Below are 17,650 nucleotides of genomic sequence, written 5' to 3'. Positions count from 1 at the left end.
CTGCGTCACTGCTTCATTGCTCCAGACAACCCCAGGGGGAGTTAGAGCACGGATTACGCTTTTGGGTCCCAAGGCGCTAACGTGTCTCCAACTGACAATACATGGGCGACATAAACCAAATATAAACTGATAATTGTGCTAACTTCAAAATTGAATTTCAATTAACTGAATGATGAGGATGAAGAAGGTGACTGAATTTAGAACAATAGTGTAAGAATTACTTTTCCTCTGTCCTGCACATGCACACCTGGAAAAACACACTTATATTTTTGTTTCTACTCATCAGTATTACTTCCTAAAACGGTATTAACGCTAGGGTTTTATTCTAAGAGAAACAAAAATGTTCAATTATATTACATTCTTAAGATATGTGTTGACTGAATATAAGCTAGTGATGTCTGCTAAATAATCAAGTTGATGGAGCAGTCATATAGCCACGGCACCTAAATAAAGCTGAGTGACTTACTCATTCATGGCTTCAGATCAAAATAACATTCTTTCTGATAGGCTTTAATAAAGAAATGTTTTGGTTATCCTGACCTGGACACCACATATCATAATAGCCCATTATGGACTATTAGCAGGACAATAGACTCTTGCCAACACCTCGCTGTATTTTGATTCTTTGTGCAAGGCAATTGATCAGCATTAAACTTTGTGGATGGGGCCTCCCGAGTGGTGCAGCAGTGCAAACTGCATTGCTACAGATGCTGGTTCGATACCCATGCCATCCGCGACGGGGAGACCCATGAGGTGATGGTGGGCTTTTGGTTTATCTCCCTCTAAAAACAGAAATAAATCATTCTTAATAATAAACTGGCTGTATTTACAAATTAGTAAGAGTGTCTCACCCTTTTTCTCGTTCACATTAGGTTATTTGAAAACAAAATCATCTCCAAAATATCATTATTTTTTAAACAAAGCGGTTATTATTATTATTAATTTAGAATTATATAAAAGTCCCTTAGATATTCTCACAGATCAGATTTTCCCTAATGAAAAATGCCCTTTAGAAATTAATTTAGAATCCTCCAATCCTCTAAATCAAATTATTGGCAGAGTCAAGTCATTGAAAAAATATTTTTAGATATACTGTAGGCCTAGCGTAGATGACATGAGTCTCACTGGTGTTGAGTAATGTGCTGTTAAAAGTGGTGTAGGTCTTATTTATTTAAAAACCATATTGAAGTTAGAAGCAATAGGATTTGAAGAAATAGCCTCCCCACTGTGGTCAACTACAGTATTTCAGCACTGCTTCGTGCTGCTCTGAGACAAGCATGGGGACTGGTCTTGATAAATCAGTGAGATTTTAATTTTCACTGAATCTCAGTTTGGGTATTTCTTCAGACGACAATTAGGGTGTGGAAATGTTATGCTCGTAGTTCTGTAGCCTACACCCGACCCGTCACGTTGTACAGTGCCATATTTTCCTAATGGAAACCCTGAGGGGTTTCTTTTTCGCTTTTCTTGGAATAGAAACACTAAAATAAAAAGCTAAATTTCTTAAAATCAATCCCATATACTATGTTCTTACAAAAAAGGTTTTAAATTCTCTAGTACAGCCAATATTGAAGGCTATCAAATGCTTCCCAAAGATGCCCTCTTGTGGTCAAACTAGCACTAACTAGCATTAATGGTAACAATGGCTGACAAATAAATAACGTGCTATAGAATTCTGCAGCAGCCCGCAAGATGTGCTGCAGGGCAACTTTTACAGGAAGAACCATTGTAATACATAAAGGGTAGTGCCAGTAGATACAATAGAAGAAAGATTCACATACATAGTGTGGATCATATGTATAAATCTAGCCCCAATACTAAAATGTTCAAGAACAAGCCATAAATATTCCCACTCTAAGCAGTCAAAGGTCTTTTCTGCATCTAATGATAACACATATGGGGTATCCAGGTTAGAAGCATCAGCAATCACATGAAACAGGCAGTGCATGTTATCGGCTGCTGGAAGAACCTCTAAGATGTAAAGTCCCCTGTTTAGGGGATCTGCGTGGTTCTAGTACCGGTATATTTTCTGAGCCTGTATGACGTACGATGTGAAATCAAGAGCTCTGTGAGACGTTCACAGTGATGGGGGTAGACTCTTTTGATCAAGAGAGACTTCTAGAAAATAAACATACAAATATTTGCATTTTACAGTTATAAGGAAGGTGAAATCTTATAGTTATCTGTTACTACATTTAGAAAGCATATACTGTAAGTAATTTCAAGCCTTATTCATAATACATAATAAATATTTCAGATTTTCTTCATATCATTTTCTTCATATCATACTATTTTTACAAGAAAGGTAATATTTTAACCTTTGAGTATGCAGCATTACTAGTTATTGTTAATGGCCCTCATGACAAATAACTACTTTTGGGGGTTACGTAGATTACATTTTCGATTATATTGAACTTTTAATAAACCCTGTTAGGTCAGGATGCATGAGCTTGTTCATAACTTTCTCTAAGCGCATGGTTAGAACTTTGGCATACATCTTCATGTTCTGTTACGATTAAACTGATTGGCCGATAATTACAACAATCTGTGAGGTCTTTTCCTTTCTTAGGGATTAGGGATATAATAGCTGCACTCATCCCAAAAATTGAGAATGAGTTAAGGAGGTATTCCATCAAAACCAGGCGCTTTCGCTTTCTTCATATTTAAAAGAACAGCTTTCAGCTCACATAAAGTGACAGGTTCCTTCCTGAGAAAGTTTGGGCAACATGAAGTTATCCAAGAACTGCCGACAAGCAGAAGTATCAAAGCTATGTGAGGAACTGTATAAATCCAAATAATATGCTCTAAAAGTTGCATTTATTTCTGTGGATCAGATATTTATTTCTGATGATCTTGTTTCAGCATGTTTAAGCTACAGTGGCAGTAGCTGGCTAGACCTACTCCCTTGAAAATGTTATATTTGTCGCACCCTCTGCAGAAATGAATTCTGTTCTACATTGCAACAGGTCATTAAGTTCCAGTCTACTTGCTTTTAGCTCAATTTCTCTCTGTTGAATAGTTGTCTTTAAGCAAGTATTCCAGCATTTTACAATTATTTTCAAATTCACTGATCTTCTGAACTCTTAATTTCTGTTAATTAGAGGAAAAAGTTCTAGTGTTACCTTTTATGAAACCTTTTGCAGTTAACCATACCATAATTTTATTTATTTAACTAGGCAAGTCAGTTGAGAACAAATTCTTATTTATAATGACGGCCTACCCCGGCCAAATGCTAACCCGGGCAACGCTGGGCCAATTGTGCGACGCCCTATGGAACTCCCAATCACATCCGGTTGTGATACAGCCTGGAATCAAACCAGGGTCTGTAGTGATGCCTCTAGCACAGATGCTGTAGTTTAGACCACTGCGCAACTCGGGAGTAATTGAGTCCTACACTAAGAGATCATTTATTTCAAAAAAGTATTTTAAATTCAAGCAGTTATGTATGTAAAGTATTATTAGATATCCATCTCAGTCCACGCTTTTCATTGGGAAGATTTGAAAATCGACAAAGAATGGGATTATGATCAGATAGAATGGCCGTTAATGTTTTAATAAATTCCATGTAACATGCAATATCAGCAAATGTTAAAGCATAGTCAATTCTCGAGAAAGTCTTAAATCTAGCAGAAAAGCATGTATAGTCCTTAGTTGTGGGATTCTGAAATCGCCAACAGTCATTAAGATTAAGATCTTTAAGAAATTGGTTGGAAATTGTTTGGAAGCATTCACTCGTGATGAGCTATGAAAAGGTCCAGATCTATCTAACTTAGAATCAGGGAAAGGGAAACCTACAGTAGTCAGTTGACAAACTGAATGTATTCACCTGAAATGTGTTGTGCCGCATTTAACGCAACCCCTCTGAATCAGAGAGGTGCAGGGGGCTGACCAAAAGGTTGCTGGATTGACAAGGTAAAAATATGTCATTCTGCCACTGAGCAAGGCAGTTAACCCACTGTTCCCCAAATCAATAATGTCATCCATGTCAGTTCTAATAATAAGCTTAGAATCAGATAAATTGAGCAAGCTTCTGGTTCCAGAAGGGAGAACATTTTTGTCATATGAGTTAGGAGCATAAATAGATACAAATGCTTTTTTTCCTTCCATAACAGAGTGGAACATTCTGTATGAAACTATAAAAATCTGTCCTGTTTATAATTTCCACCTTTTTCAATTTTAAGGGGTAAATTGTGTTTATGTAGAATAAGCACCTCTTTAGATTTCGATGTGAAAAATGAAGCAGCTACCAGTTTGTAGTATTTGTTTTGAAGTCTACAGACATCAATCACCCTTTAAAAGATGTGTCTCTTGCAATAGAGCAACGTCAAGACATTTCATTTGCTTATTTGGCTCATTAGGACCCCTCAGATTACAGGAAATTATCACTACATTGATCTGAATTCCAGTTTGATTGATAAAGGCGGGGGGGGGTGTAATTTATGATAGCTATAGAATCACTATTCAGTTGCCAACTAAATAACTGTAAACCAGATATTCCAGGAAAAACTGTAAACATATCCATTGTTGGATAAAATTACATGTCAAATTACAAAACCCTTCAGATTGCCATCCCACCCTAATAACCCTACAAAATGTATCAAAGCAATTGAAACAAATAATCCCTCCACTCCCTGACAGGTTAGGACACAACAGTTCTCCCTCTCCCCTCAATGTTAGACCCATGACTGAACGCAGTGGTTTCAACTGCAGTGTCTAAAACCCTCCCCATATCCCTCCATTTCCTAAATATTTTTGCATTAACTGACGCAAAGGAGATATGAGAAAGGCAAGAAATGCTCAAATGACTGAACAATTAAGCCTAAATGTAGCACAAACATGGATATCTAAATAATTCAGTGGTGATGTTGATAGCTGACTTAGCTGACTCTAGCTATGCAGTTGTCATCGCAACGTAAAACAAGCTAGCTAGCTGCTGGCTAGGTTAGCTAGATAACTGTCTAGTGGTAGCTTGCTAACACAGAAAGTTGTGAACGTAACTTAGTTGTAAAATAAAACTTTTTGTTTGTAGAATCTAGGTTAACTTGCAACAACATGTAAGTTATACTGGACACTACTGAAGAGAATTAGTTAGCTAGCTAACAGTTGTGATGACTTAGCTGCTAACATTAGCTGTAACATCACTGTCCCAATCACCCAGCTAGCTGGATAGCTAGTATGCTAGCTTGCTGGTGCTATGTTGCTAAAGTTCAAAATGATCAGAAGCAATTAGATCAAATGTTCCTCAAAGTTCCTTGAAGGTGCGGATAAATTCTCTTGACCAGTTAATTTAATCCATAGGTTCCCCGGTGTTTGCATGGCCCCGTTGTTGAGTCTTACTCCTCACAACAGGACCAGCGGCATGGTGCTCACTGCGGTGCTCGTGGTTGCCCTCTCCCAGTGATGCCACAAACACCTCTGCATCTTGTGCTGTGGTGATTGACAGGTGCTTTCCCCTGTGTGGTCCGGTGCGTAGCTGGATAAGAGAGGAATGGCTGGATGCCCCTCAGTCGGAGTTTGCTCTGGAGATCGTTGAAGGCTTTGGTGCGTTGGGAGGTGTAGGTGCTGTAGTCAGGGAAAAACCACCTTGCCGGCATGGTGAATGAGCTCTGTTGCCCTGGCTCCTTGTAGAACGGCTTGGTGGTCATTGTACCAGAGGACCTTGAAGATAAGCGTCCTTGGTCTGTTGGTAGTATTACCAGTCCCAGGTCAGTGGGCTCTTTCTATCGCAACCTTGTGAGATATGGATGGGATCCATTTAGAGATCATTCCCTGTAGAAATTCAATGGGATCGTCAGTCTCTTCTCCATATTTTAAATAAATGAATCTTAAATTTGAGCAACCTGAACGGTCCTCCATTTCAGCCATCTTGAGCTGCATCATCTTCAGTTGTGAAGAACAGTTGTTGATTTTCTGTTTGCTTTCCCTAATTCCACCTTGCTGATTGTCCACTTTAGTAGGCAGGTTGTCAACCACTCTCAATGTCAATTGTAAGTGTTTCAACAGCCGCTCAAGTCGCTTGATGTTTTTTTTGTTGAGCTAACACCCATTGTAACATAGCTTCAAAAGAGTTCTGTTGCTTGGCTAACGCCTCAGAAATGTAGCCAGCTATGAAGGCCTCAGTGTCAGTGCTGAGGGCTTTCTTTTGACACTTAACTATAGGCAAAGAACTCAGAAGTGCCATGTTTCTTTCCTCCTTGGGTCATTGGCATTGTTAGTCAGTCTTTGGTTAATTTTTTAAGAGTTAATTATATAAATAATGTGTTTAAAATATGGAAAAAAAGAGAAATTGGGATTGCGGAGCTCTGGTGATTAGAGCGACCATAATACCTGTTGGTCATGTGACCCCTCTTAAAAGATCTGTAATGACTATATTCCACGCTTTGGATATCCAACCAAACTTCACCACAACCTGATCCGTAAGTTTAAAATTACCTGTTCAGATGCCTTGCTATCAGATTACCTCAAAGAACAGCCAACAATCATTTGCACAGGAAAAGTCGAAAAAAATAAGCATAGCTCTTCAAACTGGGGACCCGTTTGCTTTTCAGAGACCTATGGGAAAGAGGAAGGCCAGGAAAACTGAGAGCCTACTGGGAGAAGGATACAATGGTTGTGGAACAGGTGGGTGGAAACCCTGTCTACAAAGTTCGACCTGATAATCCCACTGGGATGCAGAGAAACCTTCACCGCAATTTGTTACTACTTATCAATGACTTGCCTCGAGATAGAGGGAAAGACACTAGGCCATGATCCAAATAAACGACAGACAAGGAAGACTCAATAGGAATAAGCACAAGTCAGAACTGAGAACAATCTGAGTGACACTGACCTCTCTGATGACAAGGACAATGGGATGGTTTTGTCTTTGTGTCCAGAATTGCTAAATGACAGACAGCTGTGTCAATGGGTGGGTTTCCCTATGGGTCCGCTAGCTATACGTTAGGCCTAAACTCACCTATTAAGCTATCTTGAAATCCTAGCAAGAAACCATATTGATGTAGCAATGTTCCAAGAAACACACATGCTGCAAAAGACCAAGAAAGACCAAGAAAGCCGAATCACTTTCCTTAAATATATCCATAATGGAAAGAAAATTTCCTTTAATAATGTGCATGTTCCAAATTCATATGATCGTACGTTTTTTTTTATTCTCTGAACAGCATATTGTTAGAATTAAATTAATTAAAACTGTTTTTTTAACATGTTTTAACCACTCCTATATAAATGGTAGATTATCGGAAACACAACAAGAAGGTCTGATTTCATTATTACTGAAACAGGATCCAAGTGGCATAAATAAAGATCCAGTCCATTTAAAAATAATTTAGGTGTTCAGCTTCAGTGTTGTGATGCAAAAATTTTAGCTAAACGCTTGGCGCATAGAATTAAATAGGTTTTGTCAGATATTACTCATCCTTATCAGACAGGTTTTTTTACATGGACGATACATTGGAGATAATATTAGACAAGTACTGGAAACTATATAACACTGTGAAATATCGGGGAAACCAGTTCTGGTTTTCATAGCAGACTTTGAAAAGGCTTATGATAAAGGACTACTGGAGTTTATATACAGTGGGGCAAAAAAGTATTTAGTCAGCCACCAATTGTGCAAGTTCTCCCACTTAAAAAGATCAGAGAGGCCTGTAATTTTCATCATAGGTACACTTCAACTATGCCAGACAAAATGAGAAGAAAACAAATCCAGAAAATCACATTGTAGGATTTTTTAGGAATTTATTTGCAAATGATGGTGGAAAATAAGTATTTATTTTATTTTATTTATTTTATTTATTACAACTGGTTATCGGGACAAATTTGAATGCCATTCTGGACATGCGGGACAAAAATCTGTCTAACAAGCTTCTCAGTAATGATCAATTAGCAGATATTGCAGCTATTGAATCTGAATCAGGTGAATTACTATCATAACCAACATTAATTAACCAAAGATTCTCCCATTTCTATAATGAATTGTACACCTCTCTTATTGTATATCCACACCAAGCCAGATTGAGTCATTTTTTTAAAAATATATAAAAACTCCTCTTCTCTCAACTGAGGAAGCCAGCTTACTGGGAGCCTACATCAACTTGCTGGGAGCCCACATTGGATAACATGAATAAAAGGAAAATCACCAGTATTTCTTCTGGGGTCTATTTAAAAATATGGAACCCATTAAGTCCACTGTTACTTGAAATGATTAGCAGAGCCGTTCACAAAAAGGTTCATTTGGAAGGGATGTAAATACAGCAGTAATTTACCTTTGTAAAAAAAAAGTTAAGTACGCCATCCAGTACTCTCACTATTGCCCTCTACCTTTGATAAATACAATTTTCTACAATTCTGTTGTCCCATCTCGAAAAGTACTTAACCAAATTTGTACATCTGGACGAAAGCGTGTCTGTTAAAAAAATTATTACAGATCTAACATCCTTCATCAGAAACTAAAATCTCATTGGGCAATGATATATCACGATGCAGAAAAAGCTTTTGATAGACTAAAAAGGTAATATCTTTGGTCAGTTTTTAAACATATGGGACTTGGCTTCAATTTTTTTTAAAATATCATTAAAATACTATATGCTAATCCCTCAGCCATAGTAATAACATGTATTACCTGCTCTGTTCCATTTAGACTAGATGTAGCAGGCAAGGTGATCCCATCTCAACTCTGCAATTTGTATTGTCTATGGAGCCCCTGGCCACGGCAATTCGACAACGTAAAGAAATTACACCAATAGCTCTCAGTTCTACGGATGACATTATCTAATTACACGCCGACGATATCTAACTTTATGTAGATATTGTAGATGTTGATATGCTTGAGATGCTTTTACACCTGCATTTTTTGCTGTTTGGGGTTTTAGGCTGGGTTTCTGTACAGCACTTTGAGATATCAGCTGATTTACGAAGGGCTATATAAATAAATTTGATTTGATTTGATGACTGAAAAGAATGCATCAGAGATTCATACGTGAACTGCACCTTTATTTACCAAGGAAGAGTACATGATCAGTGAATTAATGTATATTCAATGTACAGTGTACAATGTGGGAATCTCATGCGTGGTAATAACTACAGTACATGTACAGTTGAAATCGGAAGTGTACATACACCTTAGCCAAAAACATTTCAACTCGGTTTTTCATAATTCCTGACATTTAATCCTAGCAAAAATTCCCTGTTTTCGGTCAGATAGGATCACCAGTTCATTTTAAGAATGTGAAATGTCAGAATAATAGAAGAGTGAAGATTTATTTCAAATGTTATTTCTTTCATCACACTCCCAGTGGGTCAGAAGTTTACATACACTCAATTAGTATTTGGTAGCATTGCCTTTAAATTGTTTAACTTGTGTCAAACGTTTCAGGTAGCCTTCCACAAGCTTCCCACAATAAGTTGGGTGAATTTTGGCCCATTCCTCCTGACAGAGCTGATGTAACTGAGTCAAGTTTGTAGGCCTCCTTGCTCGCACATGGTTTTTCAGTTCTGCCCACAAATGTTCTATAGGATTGAGGTCAGGGCTTTCCGGCCACTCCAATACCTTTACTTTGTTGTCCTTAAGCCATTTTTCCACAACTTTGGAAGTATGCTTGGGGTTATTGTCCATTTGGAAGACCCATTTTCGACCAAGCTTTAACTTCCTGACTGCTTCAATATATCCACATAATTTTCCAACCTCATGATGCCATCTATTTTGTGAAGTGCACCAGTCCCTCCTGCAGCAAAGTACTCCCACAACATGATGCTGCCACCTCCGTGCTTCACGGTTGGGATGATGTCCTTCGGCTTGCAAGCCTCCCCCTTTTTCCTCCAAACATAACAATGGTCATTATGGCCAAACAGTTCTATTTCTCCAAAAACTACAATCTTTGTCCCCATGTGCAGTTGCAAACCGTAGTCTGGCTTATTTATGATGGTTTTGGAGCAGTGGTTTCTTCCTTGCAGAGAGGCCTTTCAGGTTATATCCATATAGGACTTGTTTTACTGTGGATATAGATACTTTTGTACTGGTTTCCTCCAGCATCTTCACAAGGCCCGTTGCTGTTGTTCTGGGATTGATTTGCACTTTTCGCACCGAAGCACATTCATCTCTAGGAGACCGAACGCGTCTCCTTCCTGTGCGGTATGACAGCTGTGGTGTTTATACATGCGTACTATTGTTTGTACAGATGAACATGGTACCTTCAGGGCTTTGGAAATTGCTCCCAAGGATGAACCAGACTTGTGGAGGTCTACAAAAAAAGGTCTTGGCTGATTTCTTTTGATTTTTCCCATGATGTCAAGCAAAGAGGCATTGAGTTTGAAGGTAGGCCTTGAAATACATCCACAGGTACACCTCCAATTGACTCAAATGATGTCAATTAGCTTATCAGAAGCTTCTAAGCCATGACATTTTCTGGAATTTTCCAAGTTGTTTAAAGGCACAGTCAACTTAGTCAACTTGTAAACTTTACTGCCTCTACTGCCATTCAGACTTGAAGTTGATACAACTGATAGCTGAGGTTCATAGATTGGTATAAATATTAGTTCAAAACCTAACGTTTTAGGGTCCATACACAGATCGGCTACATACTGTAGCTAGCTACACATCCATAGGCATACAGTTATTTTTATCCTCCACTACACAATAAGCAAGTAAATAGTTAGCTAGCTATGTTACTTCAGCTGCATTGCAAGGCAAGTTTACATAATTGTACTGTCACGTTCTGACCTTTATTTCCTTTGTTTTGTATTTATTTTAGTATGGTCAGGGCGTGAGTTGGGTGGGCAGTCTATGTTTGTTTTTCTATGTTTTGGGGTATTTCTATGTTTCGGCCTAGTATGGTTCTCAATCAGAGGCAGGTGTCATTCGTTGTCTCTGATTGAGAATCATACTTAGGTAGCCTGTGTGTTTGTGGGTGATTGTTCCTGTCTCTGTGTTTCGCACCAGATAGGGCTGTTTTTGGTTTTCCACGTTTATTGTTTTGTAGTGTTCGTGTTTATCTTTTTTTATTAAACATGAATCAATATAACCACGCTGCATTTTGGTCCGCCTCTACTTCACCTAAAGAAAACTGTTACATGTACGTTCAATTTGAAGTGAATGCTTTAGCTAGCTAGATTCTTTACATCCATTGTTTCACACGATGACAGCCTGGTTTGCTGGTGTTCTCAGGAGTCCCTAAAACATTAAACAACACGGAGTACAAATGTATTCTCCTAACATTAGTTAGCTGGCTAATGTTAGCTAGTCAGATAAATGGCTATTTAGCAAGTTTCATACATTAACAAAAATGTTTGTCTCCACATTAACATATTCCTCTCAATTGTACATTTCTTGCATGACTCGTTATGACGTTATAACTACTTATATTTGGTTCCACCGTAATGTTTTGTCTGCCATCTTTGTTGAAAAACGCCACCAGGCACGGGTGGCTTGCGTCAAAACTTGTCAGTGGAATCACTCGATATGATTGGTCATATAAAAACCTTGGAACCCAAATGCATAATAACTCCCCTTGTGGTGGTCTGGAGCAATGAAGCCATGACACTGGGTACCTCTAAGTCCCGCAGTGCAAGCTTGCAACTTTTAAGAGGAGGAACCATTGTAGCACCATCCCTACGGTGAAGCATGGGGGTGGCAGCATCATGCTGTGGGAATGATTTTTAGATGCAGGGACTGGGAGACGAGTGAACCTTCGCCCCTCTGACTGGGGCGAAGGTTCACCTTCCAACAGGACAATGGCCCTAAGCACACAGTCAAGACAAAGCAGGAGTGGCTTCGGGACAAGTCTCTGAACGTCCTTGAGCTGTCCAGCCAGAGCCCAGACTTGAACCCAATCTAACATTTCTGGAGAGACCGTAAAATAGCTGTGCAGCAACGCTCCCATCCAATCTGACAGCGCTTGAGAGGATCTGCAGAGGAATGGGAGAAACTCTCCAAATACAGGTGTGCCAAGCTAGTAGCGTCATACCCAAGAAGATTTGAGGCTGTAATCGCTGCCAAAAGGTGATTCAACAAAGTGCTGAGTAACGGGTCTGAATGCTTATGTAAATGTAATATTTCCCTTTTTTATAAATTTCTAAAACACAGTTTTTGCTTTGTCATTGTGTGTAGATTGAATAAGGATGTAATGTAGTTTCTTTTTTGTGAAGAAAAAGGATGGTGGTTTGCGTCCATGTATTGATTATAGAGGTCTAAATTCCATCACGGTGGGTTTTAGTTACCCACTACCTCTCATTGCTACGGCAGTGGAATCATTTCACGGAGCGCAGTTCTTCACGAAACTGGATCTCAGGAGTGCGTATAATCTGGTGCGTATTCGAGAGGGAGATGAGTGGAAAACTGCATTTAGCACTACTTCTGGCTGTTATGAGTACCTCGTCATGCCATACGGGTTAAAGAATGCTCCAGCTATATTTCAATCCTTCGTGGATGAGATTCTCAGAGACCTGCACGGACAGGGTGTAGTGGTGTATATTGACGATATTTTGATCTACTCCACTACACGCACTGCACATGTGTCTCTGGTGCGCAAGGTTCTTAGACGACTGCTGGAGCATGACCTGTATGTGAAGGCGGAGAAATGTGAGTTTTCCAAATGATCAGTTTCCTTCCTGGGTTACCGCATTTCCAGCTCTGGGTTGGTAATGGAAGGTGACCGCGTAAAGGCTGTGCGTAATTGGCCAACTCCGACCACAGTAAAGGAGGTGCAGCGGTTCTTAGGGTTTGCCAATTACTACCGGAGGTTTATACGGGGTTTTGGTCAGGTAGCTGCTCCTATTACCTCACTGCTGAAGGGGGGGCCGGTGCGTTTGCAGTGGTCAGCAGAGGCGGACGGAGTTTTCCGTAGGTTGAAGGCGATGTTCACTGAGGCGCCGGTGTTGGCGCATCCGGACCCTTCTTTGGCGTTTATAGTAGAGGTGGACGCATCCAAGGCTGGGGTTGGAGCGGTGCTCTCACAGCGTTCGTGATTGGTATCACCGAAGCTCCGCCCCTGTGCCTTTTTTTCAAAGATACTCGGGCCAGCGGAGCGGAATTATGATGTGGGGGATAGGGAGTTGTTGGCTATGGTTAAGGCCCTGAAGGTGTGGAGACACTGGCTTGAGGGGGCTAAGCACCCTTTCCTTATCTGGACTGACCACCGTAACCTGGAGTATATCCGATCAGCTAGGAGACTGAATCCTCGTCAGGCCAGGTGGGCCATGTATTTCACCAGATTTCGTTTTACTATCTCGTATCGACCAGGTTCCCTCAACACTAAGGCCGACGCGCTGTCAAGACTCTATGACACTGAGGACAGGTCCATCGATCCTACTCCCATCATTCCGGCAGCTAAGCTGGTGGCACCAGTAGTATGGGAGGTGGACGCGGACATCGAGCGGGCGCTAAGGGAGGAACCTGCGCCTCCACAGTGTCCGGAGGGTCGTAGCTACGTGCCGCTCGCTGTTCGTGATCAATTGATTCGATGGGCTCATAGTCTGCCCTCGTCGGGTCACCCAGGTATTTTTAGGACAGTGCGAGGTCTTCAGAGGAAGTACTGGTGGCCCACTTTGGTGAGGGATGTGCGATTCTATGTCTCCTCCTGTTCGGTGTGCGCCCAGAGTAAGGCTCCTAGACACCTGCCACGAGGTAAATTACAACCTCTCCCCGTTCCACAAAGGCCGTGGACCCATCTATCGGTGGATTTTCTTACTGACCTTCCCCCCTCTCAGGGTATCGGTTCTCTAAGTCCTGCCGTCTTATCCCATTGCCCGGTCTCCCTACGGCCCTACAGACTGCAGAAGCTCTTTTCACCCATGTCTTCCGGCACTACGGGGTGCCCGAGGATATAGTTTCTGATCGGGGCCCCCAGTTTACCTCCCGTGTATGGAGGGCATTTATGGAACGTCTGGGGGTCTCGGTCAGCCTGACCTCAGGGTATCACCCGGAGAGTAATGGGCAGGTGGAGAGAGTGAACCAGGAGGTGGGTAGGTTTCTGCGGTCGTATTGCCAGGACCGGCCAGGGGAGTAGGCGAGATACATTCCCTGGGCAGAAATGGCCCAGAACTCACTAAGCCACTCCTCTACCAACATGTCACCATTTGAGTGCGTGTTGGGGTACCAGCCAGTCCTGGCACCGTGGCATCAGAGCCAGACTGAGGCTCCTGCGGTGGAGGAGTGGATGCAGCGCTCTAAGGAAACCTGGAGGGCTGTCCAAGAGTCATTACGCCAAGCGAGTGTAAGGCAGAAGAAGAGCGCTGACCGTCACCGCAGTGAGGCCCCCGTGTTTGCACCTGGGGACAGGGTCTGGCTCTCGACCCGAAACCTGCCCCTCCGCTTGACCTGCCGGAAGCTGGGTCCGCAGTGTATAGGGCCATTTAAAGTCCTGAGGAGAATAAACGAGGTTTGTTATCAATTATTACTTCCTTCGTATTATTGTATTAACCCCTCGTTTCATGTGTCTCTTCTCAGGCCGGTAGTAGCTGGTCCCATGCAGGAGGGTGAGGTTCCGGAGGTTCCTCCGCCCCCTCTGGACATCGAGGGGTCCCCGGCGTACACGATACGGGTTGTCGGGTGGACATCACTAGCAACACGCAGACATGTAGTTGTCTCTAGTTTGTCACCTGATGTCACTAGTTTGCGTTGCCATATGTAAGGAAGCATGTTGTTGAACTTCAAAGACACCACACACATGCCTCCACACACACACACTTTGTTTGCTGTTGTATTCGTGCTGTTGACAGTGTCATATGTCTGTGTTGTCCGTTTTGTCTTACATTGTTTGTTTTTTTGTTTTTTTATCCCAGCCCCCATCCCCACAAGGCTGTCATTGTAAATAATCATTTGTTCTTATTTTAGAAGAAATTGTGAATTGTGCTAAGGTGCCAATATATTTGACCACATCTGTATCAATATTGAGAAATAGTATTCTGAAACAAATAATTGTTAGCATTAACAGGTCTTGTGCCATCTTGATTACTGTCCGGTAATATGGTCAAGTGAAGCAAAGAAATACTTGGCAAAGCTGTAGCTGGCTCAAAACAGAGCATTGCGACTTGCACATACAGAACTCACATCAACAACATGCATGCCAGTCTTTTCTGGATGAGGGTTGACGAGAAACTAACTGCTTCCCTTCTAGATTTAAATTAGAAATATTACTGAGGGGACACTCAAACACATTAAATATATACACACACACACACACACACACACACACACACACACACACACACACACACACACACACACACACACACACACAGTGTTTTTGTGACTTGTTTTGTGCTTTTTGTGGAACTCAGAAAGAGTTGACTGCTGCTTCTGCAAAAGCAAACAAATAAATGATCAAATCCCAGTAACACTGGTTAATGGTAGTGGTAGTAGTGTAATAACTGTTGTAATAGTATCAGTATTCTTTTTAAAGGTACCGACTTGAGGATGACACAGCCGCTGCCAGAAGGTGGTGCTGTCCAGAACACTTGTATCCGGGTCCTCCTGCGGGGGGTGCTCTCCGTCACAGCCGGGGGACAGTTGGTCATGAACTGGGTGTCCTCCTCATCTATGATCTAGGGAACACAGGAAACCAGTCAGAATTACAACACTTCTCACCAAAATCCCTTTATGGACAAAAAGCAAAAGAATAAACCATTTTTAACCCCCCCCACACACACACACAGTTATAGATGCAAAAAAAAGTTGAGTCAATAACATTTTCCATTTTCAAAAATAGATCACAAATCTTTGAGAAATGTATTTTAATTCTCACCCATGGTGCTCTGCTCACTACGTCTGTGCCAATAAAGTTGAATGTTTTAATTATCACAACTCAGACTTGTGATTAATTTTCATTATTGATCTATGCTATAATTCAGGGCTCCTTGTAATAAACCAATGGTTTAGCGTTTTAGACAGGCTGTAATTTGTATTCTGTTGTCAACTCGCTGCTGCGTCACACTCCACTACGCCCTCATACCAGGATCAATAGTTTATTTCACAGTCACACGTGTCTGAATGTTTTCATATGGAATCCTTTTCAGATGCCAACACTGGCATTACACGTACTGTAATAATCTGTTTTGTGTAGTTTGATATGTGAACAACTTCTCTTAAAACTGATAAACTTAGATGTCTTCAGTTCAAAATGATAGACTGTAACAGCCATTGTTGGTGGAAGGTGAGGACCAATGCGCAGCGTGGTAAGTGTTCATATTTTTAATAATGTAATGAACACTGAACAAAAACAAATAAAACAACAAAATGAACAGTCCTGTATGGTGCTGAAAAAACACTGAACAGAAAATAATCACCCACAACTCAAGGGTGAAGACAGGCTACCTAAGTATGGTTCTCAATCAGGGACAACGATTGACAGCTGCCTTTGATTGATAACCATACCAGGACAAACACAGAAATCCCAAATCATAGAAAAAAGAACATAAACTGCCCAACCCAACTCACGCCCTGACCATACTAAAACAAAGACAAAACAAAGGAACTAAGGTCAGAACGTGACAATAACAGAGTTGTCATAATACATTATAACATTGAATTCCACTGTAGGTATGTTGTTTCACCTCATCTCTCTACAAATGTGACTGGTTGACTGACAGTTGAGTGTACAGTGTATAACAATCTAGGCATCCCTTCACCTGTCCTTGAAAGTAGGACAGTAATAAAATAATTGTATTTAATTTATTTATACTCCAAATTACGCAATGAAACAGTGGTAAAACAGTGTTGTGAGTCCATGGCGTGTCCAGTCCAGTCCCCCTCTATGTCACGGCCATGAGAGTAATAAAAGCCAGGCGTGACGAGCAGCAGACTCACACAGAGATGACCTCTGGGGCCCCGTTGAATGTTCGCCAGCTGCCCTGACTCCACAATCATATTGATCTAACAGCCAGATGCTTTACACATGACAGAAGTAAGGGAGGGAAGCAATTTTCCTTGATAAATTTGTGTAAGAGGAAGAATTCCTTCTGGAGGTATTTTAGAAGAAGAAAAAGTCTTCATTGATACTGACAATTGTTTCAATTTGCATTCTGTCTAGGCACCCGTGGGCCCAGTCTTCCCTCCCTATAACTAGTATCTCTCACTCTCTCTGTCTTTGTCTCTTTCTCTCTGTGGCTCTCTCTTTTCTCTCTCTGACTCACATAAGCTCCACCAGGATTCCTCCATAGTATTCCTTAGGCCTCATTATACTCATAGTGAAATGTCTTTTTGTGCCTCTTCACCATTGAGGTCCTGTCAGTCACAGGAATCTACAAACAACTGACAGTGCTAAGGAAAACAACACATTTATAGGAGGAAGCTGAACTTGGAGTTGAGTTACTTCGGAAACTGTGCTTTTCTTACAGAACACCCAGCCTATATCTATTTGTTACCCTGTGGGAAGGAGGAGGGAATGATTCCATTGTCTTGTAGGGGGAGGGGGGAGTCTGGAGGAGCAGCTGAACACTGTTGTTTTCATAGTCATTCCATCCCGGGTGACACAGCAAACACAGATGCTTCGCAGCGCCTGCTAAAGTATATGTGTCTTTTCAAGGAGATGCAGATGGGAGAAAATCAAGACATGGAATAAATGATAGCTTGGCAAAAGACTCAGGGCGGATGTAACTTTCTGACACAATATTTAAAATGTCACAACATGTGATTTAAAAGTAGCGTGTTTGTTCCGAT

The 17,650-nt window shown here is 41.2% G+C and overlaps 1 protein-coding gene across 1 annotated transcript in view; it reads right to left on the bottom strand.

Moving 5' to 3' along the window:
• Positions 1 to 17,650, bottom strand: part of LOC118401013 (spondin-1-like) — a 127,255-nt gene that overhangs the window by 97,394 nt on the left and 12,211 nt on the right. Inside the window, exon 3 of the mRNA XM_052474762.1 lies at positions 15,404 to 15,537. Within this exon, the coding sequence (XP_052330722.1) occupies positions 15,404 to 15,537 (134 nt within the window). The remainder of the gene's footprint in view (positions 1 to 15,403; positions 15,538 to 17,650) is intronic.

Source organism: Oncorhynchus keta, chromosome 22 (assembly GCF_023373465.1).
Source record: "Oncorhynchus keta strain PuntledgeMale-10-30-2019 chromosome 22, Oket_V2, whole genome shotgun sequence".
NCBI classification, from domain to species: domain Eukaryota; kingdom Metazoa; phylum Chordata; class Actinopteri; order Salmoniformes; family Salmonidae; genus Oncorhynchus; species Oncorhynchus keta.
Note: the sequence above shows the minus strand (reverse complement) of the source record. Positions and strands in the feature narration are given on the sequence as shown.